The sequence below is a fragment of the Sparus aurata genome, chromosome 9 (genome assembly GCF_900880675.1).
Source record: "Sparus aurata chromosome 9, fSpaAur1.1, whole genome shotgun sequence".
Lineage (NCBI taxonomy): Eukaryota > Metazoa > Chordata > Actinopteri > Spariformes > Sparidae > Sparus > Sparus aurata.
In genome coordinates this window covers 16,702,222-16,713,165 of record NC_044195.1, presented here as the reverse complement: position 1 = coordinate 16,713,165, position 10,944 = coordinate 16,702,222, and the positions used below count along the sequence as shown (strand labels likewise).

The following is a 10,944-nucleotide window of genomic DNA, read 5'->3' as shown; positions in this document are numbered from 1 at the left end:
AATGTAGTACAAGTGCTCTACTTAAATACAGTTTTGAGGTACTTTTACTGCACTTGAGTGTTTCAGTTTTCTGCTACATTGTACTCCACGTCACCACACTTTGGAGGCAAATACTGCATTTTTACTCCACTACATTTAGTTGATCACGTTAGTTACTAGTTGCTTTGCTTTTTTAAATTATTATTGATTTCATCAACAATCAGATTAAAAACAAAACACTGATTCCAATAATTTGACAAATGCTGAATATTGGATCCAGTGCTGGTTATGAGACGACATACAGTATACACAGTATATACAAATACACACCTGTAGACAAGTGTAGAATTTACTTTTACTTCTTCTTTTGATAGTCACATTTATCACCAGAACATAGATAATTATGTACATTAAATATACATTATTTAAGTGTTTTACTCAAGTACATGCAAGTCAAGTCATATTTTTACAGGTTATCTTTACTTTTACTCAGGTATGACTTTGGGGTATATTTTACAACACTGGTATAAAGTAGCATAAAATGGGAAGACACAAGTACACATTACAGGTACTTCAGCATTTTACTTACGGTAAGTTTGAGTGAATATACTTCAAGTACTTCAATTTCAACACATTTTTAGACAATTTTTTTTCATTTACTATTGACCTTCATGTCAGTATGTTTTATTTTGAAAATATACTTACTCAAATATTTGTAATTTCTTTAAACAGATTTGCAATGTGGACAAAAGGACAATCCAAGATTTGTTTTTGATGTAAATTCAGACACACATCTTCATAAGTCTGCATACAGTATTTGTTTGAATAAAACAAAACTCAGAGTTATGTTGACCACTTGGTGGCAGTGTTCACTGGAAGATAGAAACAGGCCTGCAAAATCACATTTGGTGTAAACACCAGGTGTTGTTGGGCTTTGGTTTGGTTCCCCCTTGAAAGTCACACCTCATGTCGATGTGCATATTTTTAGTAATTAAAATGCATTTATTTATTTTATTCTGTCAGGAATGCTTAATTGCTCAGCATGATTAAAGTCATCTCTCTGTTAACCTTTGTTACTGTAAAGGCCATGAAACAACGTATCCCATGGTACTAATACCACTAACATCCATCTGGTATTGCTGTTTTCATTTTAATTATTTTATGTTTCACAGCTGCTACTGTTATATAGCATTATATTACCAAAAATAAACATAGTGATGTTCTGTGTGACTCTTCCTTTTCCACCATCCTCTCATCAACAATAATGTCCTGTTCATAAAAAGTCTGTGTCATTGGGTCTCTGCAGCAGGTGTTATTCTGTGTATGTGTGTGTAGGACTTCATCAGTGTCACACTGCCATGGTGCGACACTCCCATGGGTAAAACACACTCCTCCGTCAACACTGCTCGGTCAACATCCCAACACATCACCGTTGAGATGACTTGGTTCTTGTTATCCCGTCCCCCGGTGATGAAGAGTTTGTTGTTACAGGCAGCGATGGCGCAGCTTGCCCTCTCCCCCAGCCGGGTCACCAGGGACCAGGAGTCTGACAGAGGATAGTAGCAGTACATGGCATGCATGGCTCCACCTGGGTGCAGAAAGGAGATTAAACAGTGGCCATATTAAGGTTGCACACACATACAGTATACACATTGATTTCTTATACAATAAACCAGACGCAGGTGACCAATTTCTTCAAAAATACTAATTATTTGAGCAGGTTTTCAGCTTCGACTTAGTTATATGTGCCTATTTTAATGTTACACTTTCACACTGTGCTCATCTCATTTAGGAATTTAAGTCTTTATATACATTATTGTGTGGGATGTATAAAGGGACATGAAATGAAAATGCTCATGTAAAGTAGAATAACCTCAAATATACAAGGGTACTTGAGTACATGTACTTAGTTACCACCCGCCACTGCCAACTTACCAACTATATAGATGCCGTTCTTGAATGTGACTGCATTAGTGCATTTGGTTTCAATGGGAATGGGCGCCTTCAGCTCCCAGCAGTCTGTCCCAGGCTCCCAGCACTGGACCTGGTCAGTCGCCAGCTTTCCATTTGGCCCGCCACCGATCACGTAGATCCATCTGTCAAAGCTCGCAGCAGCAAAGGAGCTCACACCTACTGCAAGAGGTGTCACCTGCAACAATCCAAGTAGATGTAATGAAGTAGAGCCAAACATGTGTATTGTACTTTATGGAGCAGCAGAAATACTTTATTAATGTACACAGTAACAGTACAGTAACTATAAAGGTTATTATGGAGCACCAATGTGTTCAATATAACATTCTCATTTCAGGGTCCCCTTTTTCATTATTTCAAAATGGCATATTCCCAATAACAATTCTATTTCATGACATAATGTCACTTTTCATGACAGTGGTGTAATCACAACCCTCTCACCTTTCAGCCAATCACACCCTCTGCTCAACAACTGTTAGCAGAATTTGCCAGTTAGCACCTTTTAGCTAGTTAGAGCAACAACAATTTCATTCAGTCATTCTGAATCAACTTCCAAGCCGCTGCTGTAAATAGCAAATAATGAAAGACAAGGAGAAAGCTTGTCATTGCTTGACAAGGCTGCACATGACTCCACAGCCAGTGTGAATGGCATCCACAGGCTACTTAAAAAGCCATAGTCACATAAAAATGCAAGAGGGCATTTTGCAATAAAATGTCTGTAATGAAACAAAAAGCATATCCAAGAAAATTATGTTATGTTATGTTATGTTATGTTATGTTAAATCGAATGATGGAATAACATTTCAAAATAATGAGTTGTGTTGTGCTGAACTTTTTCATTTAGGTGCACCAGCACATCATTTAGGGGCACCTAATACTACAATTTAATTTCTTGTTTCTCTCTTCAAGAATTTGCAATAACCTCAATTGTTAAAAAAGGAAACTGCTTAATTTCAGGCACACTGGAGAAACCAATGAAACATCAAGTCACACTTGACACAGACAAACCAGATGCGTCGCCCCTGCTGGCCAGTAGAAAGCAATGCAGGTTTAAGGCCTTTCTGCGTTGGCTTCACTTTTCAGACCAAGAAACTCCAAACACTATTAATACAGTCGACGATCTTCACTAACTTCTGGCTCTTTACCAGCTAAATGTTCAACTTGTTCAGCAGTTAGTCACTAACTTTGTCTGCCGCTTGGTGCTGGACAGGTATACTACTGTTGGAGCATTTCAGCTGGAATTATCTACATGGAAACTATGCTGATGAGAGCAATGAGACAGAACATTCAGAGTAAAGTTTCACAAAAGCACATTAATAAAGAGTTCTTGTACGTTTACCTGTGACCAGCGATTGTGAAAGGGATCGTAGGCCTCTACACTGGCGAGTCTCTGAACTCCATCAAATCCACCCAGTGCGTACACCTTCCCCCCATGTACCGCCATCTTGTGCCTCCAGCGGCCAGTCGCCAGGGCCTCAATCTGGATCCACTTGTCCAGGGCGCCATTATATTTCCAAACATCATGCTGTGTCTCTTTACCTCCTGCAACAACAGGAGCATCATAGAAAACTGTCACCAGCTGCACAGACTGCTTTCATCCAAAAACGTCGATGTTTCACTCAGTCTTTAGTAATGACTGTGTCTGTGTGCTAGAATTTAACAGGCCCACTGTAAAATCCCATGATCCGTTCTAAACTTTCACTCGGTAGCTGAACAGTTAAAATAAACTTTGCTGAAATGTCACTTCCTGAGTTGGGAAACACCTAAAACCACAACAACTGTCGGTGCAGATGATGTCACCCCTTCCTGTTGTTTTGTTCAGTTGCAGACTATGGATTCACTGCTTAGAATACTAAAACACTGAAATAATAGAAGCCCTGAGACATTTACAAAACAAATGCACACTTGATAAAAGGACCATAACTTGGCAGATAAATAATCAGTAGACGGTGAACAATATCACTTTCACAACTTGAATACGTGACTTCTCTCACCACAAATGTACACTTCATTGCGGAAGGTGATGCAGGCAAACTCCACCCATTTTCTGTTTTGAGACTCATCCTCCATCTCTGTGATTGGTAGCTTGGCAACCTCCAGCCGGCTGCGTCTGAGGGGGTCCAGGCAGGTGACAGTGGAGATGAAGCGCTCATCTTTGGTGCAGCCTCCGATTATCAGGAACACCTCCGATAGAAAGTGATGCACACGGGGTTTGGTTCGCTCGGAGACAACCTGTTAGACATGAACAAAGCACCATAATTAAAAAGATCACGAAATACAGCGGAAATGTTATTATAAAATGAGGCCTCCACAAAAAGGACTTTTTTACTCTCACTCTCATTCCAATTTATTACTCTAAAAATATGGATAATTTTAACAGTATTCCATTATTAAATGGTGACATAATGGCTAAATCGCAAATGCTTTTTCATGTTTTTAGCTGTCAAAAAATATAGCAGATCCCATTACACCAAAACCTCGGAGATTTTGAGAAGGTAGCCGGTTGACTGACAGCTCATCTGAGCACACTTGAGCTTCTTTGTCCGTCCTACAGCCTACAACAGACAATGAGTGGTTGTGCACTTCTTTCCCCTTTCTCCTGAGCCACTAACATGCCACCCTTGAATGATTGATGCATCATGCAGCCAATGAGATTTCAAATCCAACACTATATAGTTTATTACAGTTTTTAAAACCCTAAACTTTGAAATTATGCAAGTTTATATGGTTTTATGCATTTTGCTCTTTGCATAGGCTGTTTTTCCATATTTTTCATATGCATGAGGTTAGTGTAAAAAAGGAAACAAAGATCTTTAATGAGTTTTTGCCCCTGTTACTCTCAGGCAGGGGTATTTTGAGATCACAGAATGGCTTCTTTTTTTTGTCAGCAACCTGAATATTTACTCAGAAAAACATTTGTTAAGGGTTAATTTTTCAGTGATATTGGTTCAAAATTCTAACTTGGGCCATGTAAGACTATATGATGTGGACATTTTCAAGCTAATAGAATCATACAGGTCATCTGCAGACTTGTTTTTTTCATCCAGAGATGTAGGAGAGAAAAATGAATAAATAATTCAGTGTGTTCAAACTCCCATAGATTAATGCCAGAAGCACTCACAGAGCTTGGGGGAAAGAATCAGCTTATAACGTTTCAAAAGAGCTCAAACGATGCCTAACCCTCCACATAGTTCAGCAACAGCTTTGAATTTACCTGGCCTAGACTAGGGTAGGTGTTATAGGATACTTTTTCATTAATTTTCAGGAACGAGAGCCCTTAAAAGATAGTCGATATCTTCTGCCATGGATGGACAAAGAGGTGCTTCCAAAATAGTGAGCCAGAATATTATAAATTAACTTTCCTAATGTCAGATGTGACAACACATCTTTGGTCTTCCCTGTGTACTGACCTCACTGCCGGAGAGGTGATATGTGCGGGCCTCTTGCAGCAAAGGAAAAGCCTCGTTGCATCGTCGAATCAGTTCATCCGACTCCACTTTTTCCACAAAGTACGCAGGTTCCAACAGTGGCAGTCGCACATGTGAAAGCAACCTGGCCAGTAGAGGATAGCGTTCTTCCTGCTGGGCCCTCACCCAGCGCATGAGTGCCTCAAACACACTCTCCTCACACTTGACATCGAGGTCATCCCTCTGCAGGACGGCCTCCAGTGACTCCGCCGGCAGCTCCAGGAAGTCCTGCTGCTGGACCAGCTGGGAGAACTGAGTGGTGATGTAGTCCTGAGCCCCGGTCTTCAGAGTCGTCAGGACGTGGCTTTCAGCAAGATTCAGGATCCCAATGCAGCTCTCCAGGTGAATGGACTTGCTCAGGAAGCCAGCGCATGCATCAACCACACGCAGGAACTACAGGAGAAAACACGGGTGTCATCATCACTGTTAAAATCGAAATTGTGTAAGAACTCTGACTCAGGGTTTCACTGTGTCAATGATAAGCACATTATGGTACATGAGATTTCTAAGACTGATCACTGGAATTACAAGAATGCAGAACTAAAACTGACAAGACATCTTGGAAATGTGTTTAAAAACCTAAAAGGTGCCATGGGCCATAAAAATTTGAAACTTCTTGCTCTAATCTTCAACAACATTTACATTTTCTAGCATACTCCTTATTGTTTTACTGTTTTAGTATGTTATTCCTTTAAATTGTTTCTTGTGGCCTGATGATTTAAGCATTTTCACTGTTTACGCTGTTTGTTTTACCATTAAGCCCTTTGTACCTGTTCAGAAAAGTGCTGTAGAAATGATCACAAGTATATCTTAAAACTGTGCCCACTAATCGTAATCTGCCTGTAACTGAGTGAAGGAATCATAGAGTTAAGTAGTAGTATGTTGTAGTATGTTTTAACGCGTTAATTAAAGCGGGATGTATCATGACTTCCTGCAGAGGTGGCAAAAGTATGCATTACTTAGAATATATTTTACACAAGTACAGATGCTCATGTAAAAAGCGATTAGGGTAAAAGCAGAAGTTCTGACTCAGCTTCTTTATTTAAGTAAAAGTATGAAAGTACAGGAGTATTACAGCAATAAGTATCTTTCTGAAGGATATTTCGACGTCCCATTTCTGTGCGAAGCTAACTTTACTTGACGCCATATTAATATAATTCAAAGACTATCAAAATTAAAGGGAAGAATCAGTAGGATTTTCAGCTGTTCATAAATGCACCACAAAAATAGTTGATTGCTGAGTCTCATTCCCAGGATGTCAAATAGTGACATTTTGGGTATGTAAAGTGTCCCAAGCAGCAACAGAGTGAGAAAATAAGAAAATCCAGGCAGAGGGCTGCAGGGTCTCTACAGATGTAGGACACTAACATGCCTTTTCTCCCCATTCCAGTCTCCCTATCTGTCTATTTATGTCTTTTACATGATATGTAGCTTCCTGATAGCTTGACATTGCTCTTGTGATGTTGAAAAAGGCTGCATGTTATAAAACTAATCAATAATTCCCCTCAAAGCATTAAGACTAAAGTTATGTGCCTTTTTTGAAAATGTAAGGAGTAGAAAGTGCCGATATTTGTTTTAAATATAGAGAGGACATTTTAAAAGTCATGTAAAGTACTACTTTTGTTGTAGTACAGTATTAACAAGTAAGTATATATTAACACTGACTTCCGGTTAGAGAACAATAATTCACAGTTACTTGCTACATTCATATGCGACCAAATTAGCTTGATTACAGGAACATGAAACATTAATTCAGACCCATGTGTTTGATCAGCCTGTTCTCAAATATGAGCCACTTTCTTTATATCAAACTGGTCATCAGCTGCATGTTTAACATTTACATATTAAACATTAGTACATATATGCAGTTGTTTAGATTTTCATGTAACTGAGGTCCAACTTGATGCACATCAGTTAATGCATGAAGTGCATGTGAATTAACATTCCTTACCCGATTATCTATTAAGTGCAAACTAACAAAGAAAGTCATAGTGCCTTGATCTTTTGTTAAACGGTAACGCCACCAATTTTACATCAAACTGTGTTCACAGGTGTTGGGGAGAACAACCGCATGTGAGGGAAAAAAAAATAGCACAAAGGCTTTTGTTGCTCCAGAGGAAGCTGATGTAATCTGAAAAACTGCCTCCAGCAATGTCACTCAGTGGCTAAGTTGCATTGTAGGTAATTTAGGTGACAAGTTTTGAAAAGCAGTCTACTGGTCTGGCTCTGAAGTGCTATAACACTGTTGGACTCACTGTGGACAGTTTTGAAAACTAATTTTCAACATCGATACAGCAGAACCAGGGAAATCGCCTTTTTTATTCCACTTGTTCCTTTTATAACTCGGTGCCTACATTACCCACAATTCATTTTGCATTCATTTATGTTTAAATCATCAAAAATCATGAATAAGTTAATCAATACTATTTGTTCTCTTACCCTAAAACTACATATTGAAGGCCTGTCACAAAAATAGAGGCGTAGGTACTCAAACATCTGCCTACTGTGTTGACACACACAGCTGTGTAGTTAATTTAAGACTGTATGGAAAACTGATCCTGAGTGTAAACAACTGGCCAACTTTCACTTCCCTTTTACAACGACCAGTGAGATGTTTGTCACATGGGGGGAGGACTGTGTGAGGCGAGAAGCCCTGAACAATTGGGGGATTTTAAATGTAGTTCTACACTACAGCAGGGTTGTATTGCTGACTGCTCTTAATTTTATGACTCTAACATTGTGACATGAATGTGAAAGTGATCCAATTCTGATAAAAAACCCTTTTACGTCAAATCAGAAATATACCAAGCTAAAAGTAACAACTACGTTTTTAGAGTCACTGTCTTTTGCGTAAGTGTTGGGGAATAGTGATCTACTTGTAATTAAACTAGTAAAATAGTTTAATTTGGCAGTAGGTTGCTGATTATTCAACTGCTTGCGACAGTCAACTACAATGTAAACCAAGTAGTAAAATCGCCACTGAAGCTATAAACCAATGGCAATACCATTGACCAGAAGAAACCTAAATATATAAGGTATCAATGAGTTATAAGAATTGGCTATTGGCAAACGATGTTGCTGCATGCTATTTTCGAAGTTAACTGACAGTAACCTGAGTAATCAGTGAACTTAGTCATCCTGCTGGGTATAATCCCCCCATCTGGACTAGTTTCTGGAAGGCAGGTGTCTCAGTGAGGGCCAGTGTATACAAAACCAAAAGCTGACAGCCTTCACACTTTCCCAAGAACAGTGGGGAATTTTTTCTTTTTGGTGTATGCATGACCTGAGAGCAGTTAGGTAGTTTTTTTGCGATAAACTCAAATGAGGGACATTTTTTCTAATTTTCTTTCATTCTTTTTTTCAATACTAGTTTGAGCGAGCGTTGCAACAATATTTCAACATTCACGATGACTGTTGACAGTAAACAATTAAATACAAATGTTGTGTTGATAAAACACATGTGATAATATTGTGTGAAAATGCCAGCAAAAATGTTCAGACTTGTGCATCTTTTGTTGACGAGTATGCTGCTTGCATTTTCAATAATGATTAAGCGCAATTGTTCTTTTTGTGAATTTTTTTACAGTTATGGTCGCAGGTTCTCTCTCTTTGTCTATACACTCGTATTTTGAGCATAATTCATTTGCCAAAAATCAGACAAAACTCACAGACAAAACAGTTAAACATAGATTTCATAGCTCACATTTGTTTTGATATTGCGATGATTTTGTCATTGTGAGTTTGCTTGGCCACTAGTTTGAACTGGTGTTTCTGAAGCAAACAAGATTTCGCTCTGTGGTAGTTTTCCTACTCTTCCAGTGTTTAATGACTGATAATTCATTCAAAAGTGTGCTTCAAAAGTAGTTTTTACAACACTGCATAAAAGACTCTGAGTAGAGATATACCTCCGCTGAGGCCCAGCTGTCCCCTTTAATTCAGTCAAGCCTTATTCAATATCAGATTTGACAGCACCTTATCTAAATTTTAAACCACCCATAACTGCTTAACCTAATCTAAGCTCACCAGATAGAGGATCTGCATCAAATTCTACTCACTTATTGAGACCAGTCACCTAAATAAAAACGATTTTGTTTTTTTTTATCAAGATGCATCCAAGCATTGTTCCTAGAGAAATTAATGCAAATGTAAGCCCCCCCCCAAAAAAAGCCCTATCGCAGTCTTAAAGAATGTGAGAAAACTTTGTGGATCCCTTCCTTTATCCATATCTGCACCCAGACTTAAAGTGAAACTCTCGCCAAAATGCAGCCTAGGCTTTGTTTGTGAATGTATATGAGTCAAACCTTCGTGTAAAGCATAATTACAACCAGAGAGGCACTTTTAAGATTTACCGTGTTTTCGTTTTCAGGTCAAAGTCATTTTCAATGGGAGTGCTTTGGGCAAATTAGCGATAGCATCATAATCGCTATTTTTAAAACACTAAGAAGGCTCGACACAACATGAAACTTTGCTCGTAGTATCACCAGGGTCTCTACACATAGAACGAGCACTGAAAACATTGTTTTGTGTACACAGAGTTTACTAAAAAGAGCCTAAGTTGCATTTTGTTGAGAGTTTAACTTTAACGCGGTCTATTCTGGGCTGAGACCCATTCTCTATCCAATTTTTGAGGCGATCCATTCAGTGGTTTCTACGTTATCCAGGTGACAAACCAACCAAACGACCACTGAACAAATGGACACAAGTGAAATCATATCCTACTCGGCAGAGATAGTTATGTAGAACTTTTTGTCTTTCTTGGCGATCAATTTGTGAGAAAAAAAAATTGCTGCTGATCACATGCTCAAGAATAACAGGGAATTTCGTGAGTGCCAGATAAAGATTGTGCAACGTAAACTGATTCGGTGTAAGAAGCTGTAATTTTACCTGAAATTGACTGGCAGCTTCTAGTATTCTCTGGACATTTGAGTTTGTAATGAGTGCCCGACTGGTGTAGGTGTACTCCAGGAGCGATCTCATCGTCCCGCTGTCCAACCCTTTTATTTCCACACGCTCCTCATGACTTTCCCTCAGGCCGCTGCAAAACATTGCCCTGCACAGAAAAGACATCCGTTCAGTAGAACCAGCAGCGCTGTCAAAATCCAGTTTGACAAGACTAGAATCAGTTTTACCTGAAGTAATGACTGGCAGCTGCGAGTATGGCTCTATGGCAAGGGAAGTCATGTCCCTGAACACTGAGCACCACGTCAGTCAGCTCTCTGTTCACCCGTAAGGTCTCCATCCCTCTCTGAAGCTCCCCTGGCAGACCTCCATCTTCCCAGTGTAGCTCACTCGAGGCGCTCAGGTTGTCTTTCTCCTCGTCTGGGCTGGAGGTATCTCCAGGAAGTGGCAAAGGACAGTCTGTAGTCCTCTCCAGTGAGGCGCTCATCTTTAAAGTCAAAAACTCTTCAGAAGCTTCTCTCAGAAGAACAGCGTGCAGCTCCTCTAGGTGCACCTGCACCAGTCAAAAAGAGCCCTGTGGTTTACGCTCGTAACAGTTGAGTTGCGTTGAGTTGTGGATTTGTTTTTT

The 10,944-nt window shown here is 39.4% G+C and overlaps 1 protein-coding gene across 1 annotated transcript; it reads right to left on the bottom strand.

The window, feature by feature from the left end:
* Positions 1 to 322: 322 nt before the first annotated feature.
* klhl6 (kelch-like family member 6) lies at positions 323 to 10,944 on the bottom strand. Its single transcript, XM_030427389.1, has 7 exons — positions 10,547 to 10,944; positions 10,302 to 10,467; positions 5,361 to 5,810; positions 3,945 to 4,182; positions 3,290 to 3,492; positions 1,915 to 2,128; positions 323 to 1,567 (listed from the first exon to the last, which is right to left on the bottom strand). The coding sequence occupies exons 1-7, from the start codon at positions 10,801 to 10,803 to the stop codon at positions 1,269 to 1,271; spliced, it is 1,827 nt and encodes a 608-aa protein (XP_030283249.1). The 5' UTR covers positions 10,804 to 10,944; the 3' UTR covers positions 323 to 1,268.

Bases quoted from the DNA above. Each gene is read 5' to 3' on its own strand.
- klhl6 (XM_030427389.1), bottom strand. From the start codon at position 10,803: ATGAGCGCCTCACTGGAGAGGACTACAGACTGTCCTTTGCCACTTCCT. The intron at 3,493-3,944 runs GTGAGAGAAGTC...CTGTTGTTGCAG, and splicing joins CAATGAAGTGTACATTTGTG to GAGGTAAAGAGACACAGCAT. The intron at 1,568-1,914 runs GTAAGTTGGCAG...TTCTGCACCCAG, and splicing joins GAACGGCATCTATATAGTTG to GTGGAGCCATGCATGCCATG.